Source organism: Sarcophilus harrisii, chromosome 3 (genome assembly GCF_902635505.1).
Source record: "Sarcophilus harrisii chromosome 3, mSarHar1.11, whole genome shotgun sequence".
Lineage (NCBI taxonomy): Eukaryota > Metazoa > Chordata > Mammalia > Dasyuromorphia > Dasyuridae > Sarcophilus > Sarcophilus harrisii.
This window is the reverse complement of record NC_045428.1, coordinates 274,988,776-275,010,250: the sequence shown is the minus strand read 5'-3', so window position 1 is coordinate 275,010,250 and position 21,475 is coordinate 274,988,776. Positions and strand designations below refer to the sequence as shown.

The 21,475-nt window shown below is 33.9% G+C and overlaps 1 protein-coding gene across 1 annotated transcript in view; it reads right to left on the bottom strand.

Moving 5' to 3' along the window:
• The window catches only part of MAP3K15 (mitogen-activated protein kinase kinase kinase 15), a 138,277-nt gene that overhangs the window by 110,495 nt on the left and 6,307 nt on the right, over window positions 1–21,475 (bottom strand). Inside the window, exons 3-4 of the mRNA XM_031961275.1 lie at window positions 6,542–6,681; window positions 4,519–4,542 (exon numbers count right to left, since the gene is read on the bottom strand). Of these exons, the coding sequence (XP_031817135.1) occupies window positions 4,519–4,542; window positions 6,542–6,681 (164 nt within the window). The remainder of the gene's footprint in view (window positions 1–4,518; window positions 4,543–6,541; window positions 6,682–21,475) is intronic.

Below are 21,475 nucleotides of genomic sequence, written 5' to 3'. Positions count from 1 at the left end.
GATGTAATTTTATTTACTGTATCTCATATGAGACTTAGCTTGCCTCTCTTCCATCCTTTTCATGCTCTATTTGTATCACAACCATGTGTTTGAATTGTATCCCCCTTCTAGAATTAAAAACTTAACATAAACAAGGATCATCTTATTTAATCATTGTATCTCTCTCTCCTGGCGCCTAGTAAACTATTATATGCAGAACAAGCCTTTATAAATACTTATTGAACTTATTGACTTGAAGTAATACCAAAGGTGGTTTCTACTCATATGAAACAAAGCTCTCAATTTAGGGTCTAGGGCCATAGATAAATTTCAGTGGATCCATGAACTTGCATAGGAAAAAATATTTTGATAACTATTTCAGGGGAATCAAAATTCTTTATGAATCTATGTAGTTTATTTTACACATTTAAAAACATAATTCTCCAAAAAGAACCCTAGTGTTTGCTAAAGGAATTCATGACACACAATAAAATTAAGAACCTTTACTCTAAACTCTTTGGCCTAAAATATGTTTTCAGTTCAGACAAATCTACTGAAATGTGTTTCTCAGAGGTAACCTCTTTCATTGCTATAGCCATTTGGTCTTTTCCTAAATTCTTATCCTCTTTGACCTTTCTCCAATATTTGCCAATGTGGATCACCTTGTCCTCCTTACTACCTGCCTTGGTTTTTGTGATGGTGCATCTTCCTGGTTCGCTATCTTTTCTCTCCCTTTTCATTCATTCATTTCAATCATGTCTGACTCTTCATGACCTGTTATGGGATTTTCTTGGCCAAGATTCTGGAATTGTCTGCCATTTCTTTAGCCAGCTCATTTTACATGTGGGAAACTGAGGCAACTTTTTTCAGTTACATAGCTAGTAAGTGTTGGAGGCCATCTTTTCCAACCCTCTTATTTTATAGTTGAGGAATGTGAAGCACATGGAGTTTAAATGACTTGCCCATGTCATACAATTAATTAGTTTCAGGATATAAACCTCACGTCCTTAGACTCCTGAAACATTGCTCTTTTCACTGCAATTCATTGATTCTCTCACTAATTATAATTTAAAATATTTAACAGAAAAATAATAAAGATCTACTTTTTGTTAGTGAAGAAGAGTAGCTGAGATAAAATTTGAAACCAACTATTAAATATTTAAAATTTTTTCAATTATTGAAATAAATGTCAAGAAATAATATCATTTGAGGAAATGCAATCTTTTTCTCCTGCCCTGGCTATTAATGTATTAGTTTCCTCAATTGTAAAATAGCATTTGCAATAATAGCACCTATCTTGCAATGTTGTGGGGATAAAATGAATAATATTTATAAAGAACTTTATATAAATAAAAGTGCTATATAAATGTTGGTTTTATAATCACATTATCATTATTATGTGTGACCATTAGGATCTCTTCATGGGAGAGAAAAATTTTTCTTTACCACTTCTATTTATTTAAATAGCTTTGAATGTATGCTCCAAAGTACTAATGTCCTATTTCTTTAAAAATTAGCTATTTCTTTCATGATAGCAATTTAAACAACAACAAAAAAAAAACCTTCCATTCAAAGATTTCATTGAATTTATAGTGTGCTGTTTCAAAGCCAGAAGAATTTAATAGCTGGAAAATCTATAATATATAAAACTGTTTAAAAAATAATAGCAATGAAGAAGATTACATCACCTCAATACAATGCCTGGGAATTATTTCCTTTTTAATGTGTATAAGAGAGAAGTTGCCCTTATTTTTTCAAATAATCTTTTTTTATTTTTTCAAAAAATTTGCTTTTAATTGTGTTTATCATTTCTACAAACCTTTTGGTTTCCAACTTATTTCTTCTGAATTTTTGAGATTTCTATTTTTGTGCATATTTTGGATTTTTCTTATTTCTTACATTTATTCATTACATTTATCCATTCTTTTTCTATTTTAACATATATTTTTAGAGACATAATTTTTCCTAAGAATGATTTCAACTACAATGCTTGCTTCTTTTATTATTAACTAACTTAACTCTTTCAAACATCTTTTTTCTTTGTTCTCCCTTATTGGCGACTGAAGAATACCTAGTTTCTACCCTCCTTGTAATGTTTCACCTACCTAAAGGTTATCATTAAGCACCTTTCAACTCAGTCTTTTTAACCTTCAAATCACACAAAACTCTAAAAATTTCCTCTGGATTTCTTTTTTCCAACTTCATAAATATTTTTAATCCTTTAATTTTTTCGGGTAGCATGTAGCCATCTTTACCCTTAAAAGTACATGAACAAAAACTGGGGCATACAACCCAAAGACAATACAAAAACTGATTACAAAAAGATTGCTTCCCAATTTTTTCAAAAAATTTTTAAACCTACAAAATATACTTCCCAAGAACTACATGGTGGCCAGACGGAGAAGGAATTACTATAAATATAGGAGGAGAGAATATAAGAAAGAAGATAGAAGCAGAACTAAAGCAGGTCTGGGAACAAGTATGGAACATGCAGGCCATCTGTAAGGTAAGAACTTTCAAAAGCTGAGATGTCTGGCAGTCAGATTCAAGAAGTTCCTACAGTAGACTTTAAAGAGCTTTAAAAATTCTACCACTAAAAAAAATCTTTTCACTCTCATTCCTTGTAGTCTTCCTAAATTCTACTTATTCCTAATACAATTCAATTCATTTAAATTTTAAAGAAAAAGGAGGCCTTGGAGATCCATCTAATATAATCCCATTGTTTTACAGATGGAACAAAATAAATATAAAGAGTTTTAGTTCTTCCTAAGAAACATAATTAATTAGTGATAGTCCTGGAGTTAGAACTCAAGCATCCTCACTTATGATCCAATGTTTGCTTCATTACAACACACTGATTCCCTATTGTTTAAAAATGTGAATACAATAGTTAAATTGTTGCGGGAGTAGAAGAACCACCAGCAGTTGGGTGAGAAAGTATGGAGATGAATCTTCTCTTCTGAAGATCCTGAAATCATCTTGAAATAATAAAAAAAAAAAGACTCCCCTATTAAAACTATAACATGAAGATAAAGCTATTTAATTTCCCCATCTCTCTATAATGGGAGCAGAAGGAAGGTTAGTCAATAAATCCAATCCTTATGAGTTCACAAGAGGATGTTTTCCCAAGTGGATTTTAAGAATAAGAAGGTAAGCAAAATAACTGTTTGGACATATATACATACATTGTATTTAACTTATACATCAACATATTTAACATGTATTGGTCAACCTGCCATCTGGGGGAAGGGGTGGGGAGAAGGAGGGGAAAAGTTGGAACAAAGGTTTTGCAATTGTCAATGCTGAAAAAATACCTGTGCATATATCTTGTAAATAAAAAAGCTATAATAATAATAATAATAAAGAATGAGCAGGTAACATGTTTAACCTGTATTAGATTGCTTGCTATGTTGAGGCAGGCAGGGAAAAGAAAAATTTGGAACACAAGATTTTACAAAGATGAATACTAAAAATTATCTTTGCATGTATTTGGAAAAATAAAATACTATTTTAAAAGAAAAGGGAAAAAAAAGAATGAGCAGGTATTTTTTCTCACATGCTTACTTACCACTTGAAAAAGAGTTTTTCTAATTAGCTTCTGAGCCAAAACTGAGAATGCTTACAAAAATGACTTCACAAAGTAAATTTGTCAAGCCTGTGATCAAGAATCATGTTCCAAGACAGGTACTTCTGGGCAGAAAGAGGGGCCTCAGACCTTAAGCTTTGATTTCTAAAAAGTTGAGAGACTAAGGTACCAATGTTCTATGAGCTGGATTTTGTGGACAGTTAGGGTGGTGAGGTGAAAGATCTGCTTGAACCAGCACAGAAGCAGATTGAACACAAATATGAGGGAGCAATTTATACATCAGCTAAGCCGCATTCCAGGGACTAATCACTGGGATATTAATAATATAAAGGACATTTTGTCACTGGCAATTTATATTGGAGAAAACTGGGGTTTAATTGAGATTCAAGCCAATAATATTAGAAAAAGATAATCCTTTGCTGTCAAGATATCCCTAGAAAATCCCCTGGGGTAAAGGGGATGAGTAGTCAGTCCCCTGTGAAATCAAAATCATCCATCTATAAGAATGAGAGTTGGCCTAAGGAACCCCATAGCCTACAAAAACTACAAGCTTTCATCCCAAACAAAGGCTGGAGAACATAGGCCCTCTATCAAGGAAAATAAGGAAATGCTTTAGCCAGTTAGTTACCTTTTGCAAGCATTCTCAGTTCTGGCTTAGTCTCCAGTCTTTCTCAATACGGTAAATAGACCAGAAACAACACCTGTGCATGCTCTGAAGTCCACGTAGGGAATGTTCATAAGGTCTGTGCTTACTGGCCAATCTCTCTCCCCCCAACCTCATTACATCTCCACGGAAATCCTACTTCCTTCATATCTGTAACTTCAAACATCAGGTAGTTTTGCATCAATAGCCTTCAAAGTTCCACTGAGGCAGACCTAAGGAAATTTTTGTAATGTGGTTTTTATTTTATATTTTTAAATTAAAGCTAAAAGTCTAAGGATTTAATACTTACTGTGTTTTTTTGAGTAACCATATCCTGAAAGAAATGAACACAAACAAGATAAAATCAAGACATGTTTTTGAAAATAATTAATTATAACAACAATTTATAAGGGCAGCAATTCACCTACCTACAAATTGCTGGCTAGAATCATTTAAAGTAATGGAAATTTCCCTATTAATTTTCCCTTACAAGTTTTTGAATCTCTTGGATTCATAGACCTTTCCTCATGAGGTAAGGCCATTTTGAAGCCAAATCAACTTCTAGCATCTGATACTAAGTCCCTTGAGATGAAGGGACTAGGAGGTAGGAGTGGAGGTTCGTTCCCATTAGAATTCTAAGGGTTCCACCAGGATATATCCAATTTATCTAGTTAATTTAGTAAAATGATTATACAACACTTGAAACACATCAATTAATCAGTCATGGAAACCAACATTTTTCTTGGGGTAGGGAGGGAGAAAAATAGTCATTATTTCCATATATTTCCTCCTAAATCTATATGAAACGCTATTTGGATGCTCCAAAATTTCTAATCCCCAAAGAGCAGACTAGCAATAATTTCTGGTATCATAATTAACTACCTAACCCCATTTCATTAAAATGATCTCTTCTAATTTTTATCCAGCTTATATAATTTTTCACTAAGCTCCATAACTAATTATCTTATTGAAATGAGGAATGAGACATATTAAAATCACATCATATAAAAAACAACAAAGAATAAGTTACTCTTGTATATGCAGTTACAAATTTAACAACCTTAATGAAATCCAAATATGTCTATATAATGGTGCCATTTGGCACTGGATTAATTTGAATATGCCTCAGCATTCATAAGAACCAATGTAGAATTGCAATTATAAAAATTAATTGGTTTCTTTGGTTACAATCATATGGATTACTTAATTGCTAAAATGTTAAAAGCATATTACTATAGTTTGGATCTGGGACATGTCAACTTAAGCATTGAAATTTTAAAATAAGACCATTCTAAAAGCTTACACTATGCTAAGTTACTTAGTATGCAAAAGATACTAAAAATATTTTAAAATCTTTAGTAGTTTCTGAGTAGCACAAAAATTATCCAATTTATTTGTAAAACTAACCAGAGATCTATTTTTTCCCCTAAATATGGATACAGAGCAATGGTTAGGAAAATGGCAGAAGCTAACATTTTCCATATTTTTAACTATTTTTATAAGTATCATTATCATCTAATTAGCTGATTGGAGGCTGAAGATATGGTTGAAATCACACACTAAAGGAATAGTGCAATTATAAATGGGTGATGTTCCAGCTGTAAATTATTCACAATAGTAAGGGCAGCATAAATGAGTAGAAGGTATTGCCTCAAACTTCATAAACTGGATTTGCATGCACTTTATTATTTATTCAATATTAAGCACCTACTCTGTGCTCTGATGCCATGCTAAGTGGGAATACCAAAAATGAGGCAAAAAAAAAAAACAAAAAAACAGTCCCTTCCCTCAAGTAGCTTACAGTTTAATGGGAAATACAATATATAAACAAATACATACAGCACAAGCTGTACACAGGATGAGCAGGAATACACTACTGTGAAAAGGGATTAGAGAAGGCTTCTTGCAGAAGATGGGATTTTAGTTGGAAGTTTAAGGTAACTCAAAGAAGGCAATAGTGTGGAAGAGAGTAGCCAGAGAAAATGCCAGAAGTGGAGATATGAAGTATGGAACAACCAGGAGGTCACTTCCCATTATGTAGTTCCTAATGAATTAAGAAATCACAAGTAACTTTCCAGAAGTTCACTTGCACTCAGTGCTTTGAGTTTCATTGAAAGAACTCAACTCAGTGGCAATCTTTATAATAAAGATCCTCACTATGCAGGCAGATCCTTTTTGATAGACCAAATTTCTGGGACTGTGGGACTAAGTTTACCTCTCATATTATTCCAACAGATGGTCTTCCTCAAGTACAACTGGATTCATCACAGACCTTACTAGAATTTCACTCACCTAAATTATGTTATATAAAAGGATCTAAAAGCATACTTTACCTTAAGTGAGAGAGCAGTATCTGCATCAATATCATGGTAGAGTATGACATTATTGGCCATGTCAAAGCTTTCCCGCACACCAAGGTGATAGAAGAGGGAGGGCTGTCTGGAAATATCACTCATATCTACTACAGCAACATCTAAAATAATTGGGAATAAGGCAGGGAAAGAGAGGGAAAAACATAGGAAAAGTCATGTACCTCAGGGATACAATCCAAATAAATCAATAACCATTTATTAAGAATCAGACCTGTGGATACCTGCCTCTGGGAAGCTTATTGTTGCTTCGATTCAATTGTATTCAACTCAAAAATAGTTTGACCCTATTTGGGTTTTCTATATAAAGATAATAGGACAGTTTGTCATTTCCTTTTCCAGCTCATTTCACAAATGAGGAAGCAGGCTGGGAAGTGTCTGAGACCAGATTTGAACTCATAAAGATGAATCTTCCTGATTTTCAGTCCAGCATTCCATCCACTGTACCACCTAAAATCTTACATGCTATTATTTCCTTTCTCAGTTTCTCATTGGTACAAATAGTAATGTTAAACTACAATATGTACTTCTGCTATGAGGTATGACAATGTAGAGCTAATGAATGATTTAGTTCAAATTTCAATAATAAATAGGATAGAAAAATACTAGTAAAACAATATCTTAATAGTATTATTACAAATAACACTTTTATAATGGTTGAAGGTTTGCAAAGTATTTTGCATTATTTATCTCATTTGACCCTCACAACAAATCTAAGATGTTAAGAAATAGAACCCATTTTACAGATGGTAAAATGGAGAAAATTTAAGTGACTTACCCAGGAACATCTAGCTAGTAAGTTTCTAAGGCTGGAATTGATCTTAAGTCTTCCTGGTTTAATTTTCTTTTGTGCATGCTTCAAACCCATGAAGCAGACTCTCAAAGATACTAATTAATTTTTAATGTTTATTTGGAAGTAAGAATGAAAAATTGTCCTCTATCTTTTGGAATTCAATTAAATACTGGCTGCAATAAGTTTTAAAACAGATGGAATGTATGCTTACAATCCTGCCCTTAAAAAAAAAAAAAAAAAAAAAAAAAAAAAAAAGCAAATGTTTACATCTTTACAAAAGAATCCAAGGTATCAACATAGAGCTTTAAGACCTAATCAAAATGTACTGCTCTCTAGAAATCAGAGCCACCCCCTAGTTTTCTCTCTGTTGGTTCATATTCATCCTGAGGGGATATTAACATATTTTCAATTAAAATAGGATTTTAGATAATACTAAATTAATCCTATGAAACAGAGGGGTCAAATTCACAAATAGTTTAAAGAACTCTTAAAAGTTATTCATTAGATTCTGCACTCCTTGATAGCAAGAACCATATTTACTAGAATTTGGGTAATATGTATTTTCATGGAGCCAAAACTTTTTATGATAATATTAGCAATTAAAATAAAATCATTCTTTACTATCTGTCCTTTTCATTCTGTGTAAACTAAATAATAAGCATAAAGAAATGAAATCAAGAGCAGAAAAATATAGAGTCTTCTAGACATCCATAGTCTCTCCTAGTTCAGAATGAAACCAAATTGATTTTTAAAATGAAAGTCAAATAATATATGTAAGGGGAAAGGGGGGAAATGAAGGGGCACTATAAGAAGGAAGCAGTTATGCATAAGTGTATTAACCTTCAAAATTCAACAACTTGAGAGGTTTATGAAAGTCAAAATGTAAAAAAATTATGAATTTATAAGATATATATATTTGTACATATTTATATATATATTATGTGTATGTCAGAGATACACACAAAGTTTGTCATTGTTGAGATAGTCCTGTCTGACTCTTCATGACCTGATTTGGGGTTTTCTTGGCAAAGATACTGAAGTGGTCTGCCATTTCCTCTTCCAGCTCATTTTACAGATGAGGAAACTGAGACCTAGTTTCTTGCCCAGAGTCACATCTGGGAAGTATCTAAGGCCAAATTTTAACCATATCTTCCTGACTCCAAACCCAGAATTCTATCCACTAGACCACCTAACAGTACTATATCAAATATATCATAATCCAAAAATGTTTACTAAAATGAAAAATATTTTGTTTTCTCATCATATGGCCTCAAAAAAGCAAATAGCTGGCTACTTACTAGAAATGCCAACCACTTTTAAACAGTCAGTTTTGAGAGAGAGCAAAACAGAGACTGAGCGAGACAAAGAGAGAAAAATTGCTTCGAGTTTGGCCAAATAAACACCAGTACAGATAACAGAAATCTGTTCATTAGTGAGCTCCTTAAGGGCAAGAACCTGTTTTTTTGTTATTTCTCTGTATCCTCCCAAGCTCAGTGATGTGCAGAGTAAGCCCATCATTCTTCTTGACTGACTCATGTAATTATCACATGTTGTGCTTCATCAGTGGTACCTCAAAGTCATTCAATATTGCAAACACAGTAAGATGGCAAGAAGAAAAGAGGAAGGGAGGAAGAAAAAAAGGAAGGGAAAATTTTATGCCTTTGCAATCCTTTTTTTCCAAATAGTATTTTGTTTTTCCCAAATACATGTAAAGATAGTTTTCAATATTCATTTTTCTCATATATCTGTATATATGTATGTATTTGGGGCAGAGGTGAGGCAATTGGGTTTGAGTTGCCCAGGGTCACAGCTAGTAAGTGTTACATATCTGAAGCTGGATTTGAACTCGGGTTCTCCTGACTCCAGCATCAGTGTTCACAACACTGTACCATGTAGCTGCATTCATTCATTTTTGTAAAAACTTTGTGTTCTAAATTTTTCTCTCTCCCTCCCTTATCTTCCCCCTCCTCAAGACAGCAAACAATCCAAAACAGGTTAAATGTGCAAATCTAAACACATTTCCATATTTGCCATTCTGTGCAAGATAAATCAGACCAAAAGAGGGGGGGAAAACTTGAAAAAGGAAAAAAAAAAAACAAAGAAAAAGATGAAAATATTGTGCTTCAATCCTGTCTTCATAATTTCACTTTCTTCATGTCATTGATTAGCTTGGCTTTGCAATTGTTTCCATTTTATTCTATACATTTCAAATCTTTTTTTTTCCCCTCAGAAGGGATTTATAAGTTCCACTAGACTTGAAGAGGGATAAATGACATAAAAACAGTAAAGAATTCCTAGTATAGATGACCTCTAAAGTAATTCTAACCTTAAATCTATGATGGGTTTTAAGATGTAAGTATTTCTCTGGAGTATAGTCCTTAGCACAGTGACTGCACATAACTCCATAGAAATATTAAGTGTTTTATTATTATCATCATTATTATTCAACATTCAGGTGTTGGTATCGAATCTATTACCTTTCAATGAGTTTCACAACTTATGTTATTCTAAAATCCTGTTAGAAGGACTGCTTTAATGAACAGTTGAAGAGACATTCAGGAGTAGGAAAGGGCAGGGAAGGGAGGGAAGCAATGGCCTCAAAGACACAGTTATTCATATAGCTCACCTTCCTAGAAAACCGTGGCAATTTCAAGAACAAGATACTCTTTGCTTTAATTGAGGGGGAAAAAAAAGACCAAAGTATTTGGAGGTCATAAGATGTGGCCTCCAGGTGCCAAATCTCCACTGTGCCAAATACTAATTATATGACCTCGGGCAAATGATTGTCCTAAATCAAGAAACCTTACTTCTGCAGGATAATAAATCACTGCAAATATCCTGTTGCAAGCATTTTACATCAGAGATCAAAGTTCAAGATACATTTCCCTTAATATTGCCATCATTCATGCATCATAACATTCCTTTTTGGCTCAACCTCTGCCAGTGAGACTATAATTTGCCTGGACAAAAGGAGAGTGTCCCTCTCCTTTCCGCAAAACAAAAGACCAGATTTAGCGTTGGCTGTTGGTAGCAAGAGCACATTGCCAGCTTCTTTGAATAGTAATCAAGAAGCTGGTGTGAAATGATAACTCTTGTTATATCTCCAAGGCTCAATTTCTTCATTTGCAAATGGAGGACTATGCAATTAAGACCCCCTTCCTTTTCCCATTCTCAATTCTACTCTAATGATTTAGTATAAAACTTTAGAGCGAAATAAAATATCACATGACTAAAAAAGATTCAAGATCCTTTTTTAAGAGTCCATAATTACTACAAATCAACTAAGTAGCCAATGGAAAGCATATTTCCTTATTGACTTACTTTTGATAAAGTAATCATAATAGAGTGCTGGAAAGGCACCCCAAAAGCAAATTTATCAAATGCTTTTTTTCAAAAATCAGGATAACCTTTAGGCAATTAGGAAACTGGTTTCCATACCCATAAAACCTATATATAGAGAAAAAGATAAGAATATTTGGCATAATCCAGAGAGAGAATTATGGAGACTGAATGTGGATCAAAGCATAGTATTTTCATCTTTTATTATCTGTGTACTTGCTTTTTCTTATGGTTTTTTTCCCTTTTGGTCTGATTTTTTTTTTTATGACATGACAAATATGGAAATACATTTAAAAGGATTGTAGATGTTTAACCTATGTCAGATTGTTTGCTGTCTTGGAGAAGAGGTAGATAAGGGAAGGAGGGAGGGAGAAAAAATTTGAAACACAAAGTCTTACAAAAATGAATGTTGAAAACTATCTTAAGATACATTTGGAAAAATAAAATACTATTAAAAAAAGAATATTTGGCTTACATAAATTGTACTTTTGCTCACTTACAATTGTATTGATAACCTTCAAAAGGAAATCCATTTATGCCTTTACATTTCAATGTGGGTCTTCAATTAACCAAAGAGAGAAAAGCTGGCCACATAATGGGTAGACAGGACTCATTGGAAAAGACCCTGATGCTGGGAAAGATTGAAGGTGAAAGAAGATGGGGATTAGCAAAGGATGAGATGGGTAGTGTCATGAAGCAATAAACATGAGGTTAGACAGACTTCAAAGGATAATGGAGGACAGAAGCTATGGTCCATATTATGGTCTATAAGAGCACAAAGAATCAGACATGATCAAACAACAATAATAACAAAAGCTGTTGAGAAAAAGTCCTCTCTTCACTATCTCCATCTACTGAAAAACTCCCAATAACCTAACATTTTCTTTTAATTAATTTTTTTTCAATTAGCAAAAAATCTGTTTTCTTCTCCTTTTTCTCAATGAGAGAAGGGGTGGAGAGATACAAGAAAACAAAATCCTTTTAATAGATATGCAGAGTCAAGCAAAACAAATTTCTCATTAGCCATCTTCAAAAATGTTTTTCGAGGCAAGAATATTGTGAAATATCATTTTACACCTGCTCTTCGGATTGTAAGAATTTGAAGACTTAACAGGAATTAGTCAGGTTTAGTCAATCAAGTATTGACTGAATACCACACAAATACCGATCTTCGGCCAGGGCCCATCATCACTTCAGGCGGTGAGTAGTCTGCTTCCTTTAGAGGGATTCTGTATGTGGAATTATGGAACACTATGTACACTCTCAGAGCCAGAGATAAGTTGGATAATTCTGCTGATATGCTTCCTCTTTCCACCCCCACCCCCAAACAATCCCATTCCACCCCCTTCTCTTTCTTTTTATCCTTTGTTGAAAAGGATGACTTTGGGGGAAGCTGAGTATCCCAAGTTTTAAGTTTTAAGCTGAAAATAAAGGCTATTTTAAAAGAAGTCGTTACCCATTTTTTAAAAAATGAACATTTTTACTATTAGCACTCTCCTTGTATCATAAATTCAAGGATAGAAGAAACAGTAAAACTCCAATCTAGCTTGCAAAAATGGTGATGAAAAAATACATACCATATTATTTTACTCCAGAGGTAAAACAGTACTATATACTATAAATGCTATTTAATTTAAATATACCTCCCACATAAAATTATGTGTGTAATTTTTCCTCTTTCCATTTGTCAAATAATCATTAAGTTTCTAAAGCAATTAGACAATTGAGGCAACTGTACAGTAGAGAATAATTTACCATATTCTGTACTGGTTCATACTAGTTGTTACAAAATTCAAGGTCATCTAGGGGCCTTGCTCATTCTCCAATCTGTAATATATGCATTTGCATTGACCTAATGGGAAGCAGTACAGAGTACAAAAAAAAAATCATCCTAGATTTGGAATCACAGAATCCACCTTCAAATTCTAGATAGATGAAGTTGATGAAGTACTTAATTCTTTTTAAGACTTGATTTCCTCTTTTGCAAAAAGGGATTGCTATAAAGCTCCAATATACTTAATATGCTATATGAATATTAGCTGTTGTTATCACACAGTGGGACTCTTCAAGGACAAGGACACACATACACACAGAGGATTTTTTAAAAATAATTTTGTTTTAGCTATCCCAAACCAGAATAATATGCCTGCCACACAAGCAATATTAATGGCTGAATTCCTAAGTGTCTATATTAGGCTAAAGCTTACAGGGAAAATAAGAACAAAACAACTCATAAATTAATAATAAAGCCAGGTAAGATAATTTTAAAAAAGATTCTTTTAGTTTAGGACCTAGAACATGATGAAGCCTTTGAGATCATTTAGCCCGACTTTAATTCTACAGATGAGTAAACAGAGAGACCCAGAAGCTAAGTGGCCCAGTGAATAGAGCATTGACCTAAATCAAATTTGGCCTCAGACACTAGCTGTGAGATCCTAAGCAAGTCACTTAACCCTGTTTATCTTAATCTACTAGAGAAGGAAATGGCAAAAGCACGCCAATATTTTTTCCAAGAAAACCCCATGGATATAGTATGATCCACAGAAGGATGAGTTGCTGAACAAAAAAGAGGCATCTGTTATCTCAAAATTATGGAATTTGCTGCTTAAATTGTTTCATGACATAAGTAGTCACAGCAGTCAGGATTCAAACCTGGAGCTCCAACATCAAATCCATGGCTTCTGTGTCTACAAGCCACTGGTGTGAAAAGAATGGTCTCCAATTCTTCCTCCCCTAATTAAATTCTTCTTATCATCTTCCACTTTATATCAGGTCAGCAAGGCAAGAATGTTGTTAAATGTCATTTTATACCTGCTCCTCAGATTGTAAGGAGGTGAAAACTTAACAGGAATTAATCAGGGTTAGCCAGTCAATCAAGTACTGAGTGCCACTGAGGGTGTCAAGGACTGTATTGCTGCTCTGGGTTACAGATGGATCATACTGAAGATGCCACCTATTTTCTGAAATGCTACTATCCATTTTTGATGGGCAAGAGGAGGAAGCACTAAGAATGAGGGAAGGCATATAAGAGTCAAGTCACTTCCCTATTTCCAGGGCTACATCTGAAAAATGCCCATGGTAGTGAGGAGGTAGCCAGATGGTGCAGTGGATAGAGCACCAGCCCTGGAGTCAGGGAGGTCAAGTGCAAATCAGGTACTTCCTAACTGTGATCCTGGGAAGGTCATTTAACCCCAAATCCCTTCCCTCCCCAAAAAATACACACACACACACACACACACACACACACATACACACACAGAGGCTAAGTGAAATTAAAATTCTAAAAATTCTATTTTCTCTTGGAATAAAACAGTAATGCATTTTAAAATTTACATTTATGTAAATTGTCTCCAAACAGTAAGATTAAGGAAAGAGCATAGTGGACAGAAAGCTGGCCTCAGACCCAGAAAGACCAAAGTTCCAGTCATGCTTCTGACACATAGCTAACTGTGTGAAAACCATCTGATCTCTCGGATCTCTAGATAGGGGTTTCTTAAATTTTTCTACTCGTGACCCCATTTCCCCCAAGAAATTTTTATGTGATCTTGGTTATATAGATATATAAAATAGGTTTATAAATCAAACATTTACTGATCATAATTTTGTGCACCCTCCCCCATTCAGTTATACAACCCACTATTTAAGAAACCAGGTTCTGGACCAGAAATACCAAATATATAGCCCATAACAGTTCTGAGTACCTTTGCAAACAGTTTTAAATGTATTTGAGAAATATTTAACAAAATAAATGAAAGTACAAAAAACCCAGATATTATTAATAATTATTCATTAAAATTATTAATATTATAGTAATATTGCTCAATAATATTACTAAAAACTAAGTCAATATGCAGCCTATAGGAATTCTTATGTACTAATTAAGGCCTAGAGTCAGAAGATCTGAATTGAAATCCAACTTCAGATACTTACTAGCTATGTGAGCCTAGTTAAGTCATTTAACTTCAGTTTGTCTCGGTTTATTCATCTGTAAAATAAGCTGGAGATAGTCTTATGCTAGAGAGAGCCATTCGCATTAGAGAGAGGACTATGGGGACTGAACATGGATCACAACATAGTATTTTCCACGTTTTTTGTTGTTATTGTTTGCTTCGTTTTTTTCCTCACTTTTTCCTCTTTTGATCTGATTTTTCTTGTGTATCATGATAAATATGGAAATATGTTTAGAAGAACTGCACATGTTTAATCTATATTGGATTATTTTCTGTCTATTTGTTGAGGGAGAAGGGAAGAGGAAGAGGAGGAGGGAGGGAAAAAAAGTTGGAACACAAAGTTTTACAAGGGTGAATGTTAAAAATTATCTTTGCATATATGTTGAAAAAAGAAGAGGCTATTATTATTTTTAATTTTTAAAAATGGCCTGGAAAAGGAAATGACAAACTACTCCAATATCCTGGACAGAGCACCCACCCTGGAATCAGGTGGACCTGAATTCAAATCCAACTTCAGATACTTATCACTTCTTAACTGTGACGCTGGACAAGTCACTTAACCTCAATTTCAAGAGAGAGAGGGTAGGGGAAGAGGGTAGGAAGAGAGGGAGAAGGAGAGATGGGGGTGGGGTGGAGGAGAAATGGAGGGGAGAGATGGAGAGGAAAAAGAAGAACCCAAATGGCATCATGAAGAGTTAGAGGTGACTGAAACAACTAAATAATAATGTACTGATTAATGACCCTGATTCTATTTGAGTAATACCACTACTCTAGACAATCCCTAAGACTATCTATATTGTAGAGAAAGTACCAACCTGCCTTGGATTAGGGTGTTTTCTCATCTGGGAGTTCCCTAACATCCTAACCAAGTCAACCCAGATACGGACCGCTAGAAAAGAGTTTTTGCTCTTTGTAGTGTTAGGTCATAATTGTTAGTGAAGGAGACACAAGCACTGCTTACATGCGATTTTCCAGGAGGTCTGAGTAAGGCTTAGCTGGAGAGAGGACATTCCAGTCACTGGAAATCAGGGTGACGTGCTGAGAGAACTGAACTTAGGAATCAAGAGAACAAACAGTTCAAACTCTACCTTTGACACTTAAGAGGTAACATAGTACTATGGGAAATGGCACTCATGTCCAAGCACTTAGGTTCAAATCTCATTTGTGACATTTATGTGATATTGAACATGCCTCAATTTGTAAAATGGAGGGGTTAATTCTTACTACTTCAGTGGTATGCTTCATTTTACTCTCTTTAGCTACCTTGCTAAAATGCAATTACCATCTTCCTTCTCCTATTCTGGAATCATAGTGACATCAGCTTTCAAATTATTGTTGTTAAAGCATTCTCGGTTATGACCCCATCTGGGGTTTTCTTGGCAAATATTAGAGCAATTTTCCATTTCCTTCTCCAGCTCATTTTATGGATGAGAAAACTGAAACAGAGTTAAGACTTACACAGAGTTAAGTGACTTGCCCAAAGTGACACAGCTATTTTGTTTGAACTCAAGTCTACCTGATTCCAGACACAGAGTCCTATCTACTGAGCCACCTAGTTGCCCAAACTAGATATTATCCATTTCATTATCCTTTTCTATCCTATCCAATACGTTATCCTTTCAGAAGGATGTGTCAATTTACACCCTTATTATGTTATTCTCCAATTCACTATCACTTCAATTTTCCAGATAAAATGCCCCTACTAGCTACCATTTCCCAAAGTTCTTCTTCCTCTATTACAATGTAAGCTTTTTGAAAGCTGGAAATATCTTTGCTTTTGAATTAGCATAGTGCTTGGTACATGGCAACCATTAAATGTTTTATTTTTTCTCTCATTCATTCATCCTTAATTGCATAATTATGAGTCAGTCATGTAACCCTTATTCTCATCTATAATTCTTTATGGGGAGAGGTTGAAGACAAGAATGGTGATTTCATTATTATGGGGAATTTCCAGCGAGGAAATGTCCACCCATGCAGATCTGCACCTGTTCTGCAACTCAAAGTCCTAGAAAGTAGCATGGGGTATTGGGGTGTTAAATGGGTTTCTCAGGGTCACATAGCCTATACATGTCAGAGGCAGGACTATCACTCAATCTCAGGACTCTCCTCTACAAGAAGCTTCCTCCATCTGTAAGTTAGGCATAATAATCACTTTAATATTGATCTTATGAAGTTATTGTGAAGATCAAATGAAATAATATATAGAAAACTTTAAAGCACTACATCAATGCCAGTTGTTATTTTTATTAGGTCTTTGAATAGTACTATATAAAATTAAAGGACAGGCTTTTTAGAGGGCTAGGGATCTATATACCATCCTTTCCCTGAAATTATATGAACTAGGAATAAAGGGAAGGGAAGGAAGAAGAAATACTCTGCTAAGCCATAAAGAATTCATTCACATCTTAAACAACATATTATTGTGATATAACTCTGAAAACAATATTTCTGAAAAATGACAAAAGAGAGCCTGTAAAGACTTGTATGAACTGATTTTAGAATAAAGTGAGGATTTTTAGGAGGTTAATCTACAGAAAGACAACAATCTTTACCAAAAAATACTCTGAAAAATTTATGTCAAGGCAATGATTAACCGATCATGTGTCCATAGGACCATGATGAAAATATGCTATCCATTCCCTGATAGATGATAGATTATGACAGATTTGGGGATATGGACAAAGCAAGGATTTATTCAAAAAACTGTGCATATCTGTTGTTACTCAGTCTTTTTTTTTTTTCCATTCATGAACTATTCTTTGTAACCCCATTTGGAACTTTTTTGACAGAGCTACTAATTTGCCATTTCCTTCTCCAAGTCATTTTACAGATGAGGAACCTGAGGTAAATAGGGTGAAGCAACTTGCCCAGGATCACAGATAGTATCTGGTCTGATTTGAACTCCTCTGCTTAACTCCTGGCCCAGTGCTCTATCCACTGCATCATCCAGTCGCCCCTTGCATATCAATTAAAAGGTTCTATTTTTATTTTCCCCATTATATTGGAGGAAGATCATGGGAGAAAGAATACTTGTTAATTTAAAAATTAAAGTCTGAAAAATGTTTTTCAAAATTGTCCCTTTTGGGGAAGGAGTGGAGGGAACTAAGTCTTGCTATCTCATCTGGGTTGAAAGTACAATACCCTCCCACAGGCCGATTCCAAAGCTAATCTGTTCAGAAGCTTTAACCTATTCTTTTTACCTTTAACTTGAGCTAGTTCATCTCTTCTTAACCTGGAGGCCTTCCATTCTTAGGGTCTCATCATATTAGTTCTATGCTTAACACAGATACCCAATCATCTTTAACCCTACTAGAGTTCATAACTCCCAAATTCAAGTGATCCCTCTCAGCTTCTCCTAGAAGCAAGATTACAGGCATGAGCCACTGTGCCGAACTTAAAAAGAATCCTAATCACTATATATGATATTGCCTCCAATGAAAAATGCATTTCTGGTTCTAAGCAGTGAAAACATAGAGGTGTGTTCCTAAAAGACATAACCTCTCTAAACTTTTTGAAAAAGATTCTAGGGATGTCTTTTCAGATGCAGGGGCCATTCATAAGGCAGGTGCCACCTAAAGACTAATGCTTCAATAAGTTTAATGAGTTTAACTCCTTTCAGGTCTCTTGATCCTTAAAATTCAGTCATGTATAATTATATGTATGATCCAGCAACAAAGTACTTAAATCACCCAAACAACAGAAACAGGTTATCATAACTTCTCAACACAAGAAAGGACTAAGCATATTTTTTTTTACTTAGAGAACAAAATCACAATGACATATTTGTATCATTCTTATATTGTCAGGGTAATAACACACTGGGTCAAAAATTAACACATTATTTAACATAAAGTAAGGAAAAGATACCAGTTCTAAAAAAGAAAGAAATGGAATCTTTTCTTTTATATATTGATATTAGCCACATGTTCCATGTGGTTTAGTATCCAAATCATATATAGAGTTGGGTAGGACCTTAGAGGTTAGTAGATAGATCCATTTGCTATTTCAAGGCCACCTAGATTATTATAGTACTCAATAAAGTATATTATTCTTAATTTACATATGATGCATATATATGGGAAGATGCACAAACCCACATAAGAAAACCATGTACTATTGGCTATTTTTCCAGTATTATCACTAGATTTGTATAGCTATTTTCACCATTTCTATTAGGATCTTGGTCTTACCACTTTAATATTTTTTATGATTTATTGATTCACAACAATGGTTTCCCCACATTAGCATGGCTTGATTCCAACTTTTTAAATTATGTGGAATAAATGAAGGAAAAACAATGGAGCAAAATTTTACTTAGAAAGGAAACCAGGGAAAACAAAACTCAATAGGTATATAAAAAGGCAATTTGTGCAAAAGGTCAGAAATATCAATGCTCGATGGAAGGAATGGTTTTGCCATCTGGGCAGTTAATGACTAACTTGAGTAGTTTGAGGCTTAGGGCAAAAGTTGGGGCCCCTCACTTAGATGACCCATTAACCAACTAGAAAAGTAAAGGAACCTATAGGAAAAAGAACATCCATCATATCTGTAGTTTTCTATCAGAGGTGAAAGGATCACACTTATTCAAGCATGTTCACTCTCATTTTTGAGACATGATGCTGGCATGAGTCTCTAAGATAAAAAGGACCCAAACACATGTAAGACCAGCAAAAGTCAACACTACAAGGCCTGCAAAGGCAGAAAGACAACCAATTTCAGTGAAATGTGAGTTGGCTGTAATATTAACAAAGGTTCCATCTTCAAACAAACAAAAAAGGAGGGGGAGGAGAAAAAAAAAAAAGAGAGAAAAACCTACTGTATTTTGTGTCCACTGAAGCTATGAGGCAATATAATCCTGAACTGCAGAAATCCACAACAGAGTTCCAAAAAGCATGAATTACTAGAGATGGCAAAGTCTACATTAATAATAATAATTCTCATTTATGTAGTACTTTGCAGTCTAAAAATTCCTTTTCCACAACTCATAGAGGTAATAAAGAGGCTGCAATTTTTCCATACATAATCATTACCAATCTAAACAAACAAAAAATGAAAACCAAAAGCCCCAAGAGGCTAATGAGCATATTAAGATGACTTCAAAAATCAAATCTGCCTCATAAATGAAAAGGTCTCTACCAATATTACATTATATATTTGTAGAATTCAACTGAATCAGCTTCATTTCAGCTCTTTGAATATAAATCTATTAGCTTTAATGAATCTCAAAAATCATCCAAGTATCATATATATTGTAAAACTCTGAAAAGAAATCAAATATCAATTTTAAAAATTATATTATAGTTCCTTTAACACAAAGCTATATTAAGAACTAGGAAGGAGGGGCTAAACAAATTAGTAATGTAACTTTGATTAGCCAAAGTAACCAAGAATTGGGAGAGCTTAAAGTATAAAAGGCAAAACAAAACAACAGTCCACTATATAACTTCAAAGAATTCATGTTTGACATTGTAGCACAATCAATTTATCTCCTTCCCTCCCCCCAGTCATTTTCCAGAACTAAAGTAGCAAAGAGGCCAGTGTCCATCCAATCCAGATCATTAAGTCTGGAATCTGGAAGACCCAAGTTCAAATCCAATTTCGAAAACTTACTTGCTGGGTGACCTTAGTCAAGTTACTTAATCTCTGTTTACCTCAATACCCTTGCCCAAAAAAATGATAGCATGACTTTCTATAGAAGGAATGTCTCAGACAAATATGTCTTATTATTTTTCATTTTATATGGACACTGTGTTGCTAATGAAATATAAATTTGTTTAAAAGTATTACTGCCTTGTGTTTTTTTCCATCAGCTTTATTTTTCCCATTAATAAAGTTAATATTTATGTAGCACTTTAAAATTTATGAAGTATTTTACACAAATAACATTAATTTGAGTCTCACAAAAAAAAAATCCTATGAAGGTATTTTATCACAATTTTACAGATGAGGAAATAGGCTCAGATAGTCATGTTACCATTTTGTTGGAGTTAAATACCAAAATCATATTTTTGTGTTTCATATATGGTAATATATAACATATAATCTATTATATATATATATATATATATATATATATATATATATATATAATATACATGGAAAAAAGGAAAGATAGAATAAATGACTTGTCCACAGTTACAGATCTAGTAATTGTTAAGAAATAATGATCAAATTAAGGCTTTCCCAATTCCAGGTCCAACACTCTATCCAGTATATTACTTATTTATTCTACTCATTTGATACCAATAGTACAAATGGTATTATATGCAAAGCTTTTTAAATTGTGGGTCACCACTCCTGTGTGATTACATAATTGAATATGGGAATTATGAAATTATGATTTATATCAGTAAATGTTTGATTTGTATACCTAACTTTATATACGTATGTACCTGGGATTATTTTTAAAATTCTCTGACAAAAAGAGGTTACAAATGGGAAAACTTTAAGAAACCCTTTTACAATCATGAAATTAAGAGATATTAAAACAATGCTCTCAAACTCAAAGAAATTGGAGCTCCTTGAACTAAATGATTTCTATGGTCCTTCTAGATCTAAATCTTCTTATCCTATTAACTACTAACTACTTTTCTCACTAACTAACTACAGCCTGAAATCTCTTCTACACTATCACCAAATGATCAGGTTTCCTCAGAGATAAAATTCAACTCATGTTAGACATTCCAGAACCAGTGAAGGTATTTTTTTTAACCTATTAAAAACAATATTGTTGACAATTTCTCATAAGGAAATTTCATTTGTTGCCTGGACATGTCCAAGTAGTTTGGAGCACCCAAAGTAATACATTTATGG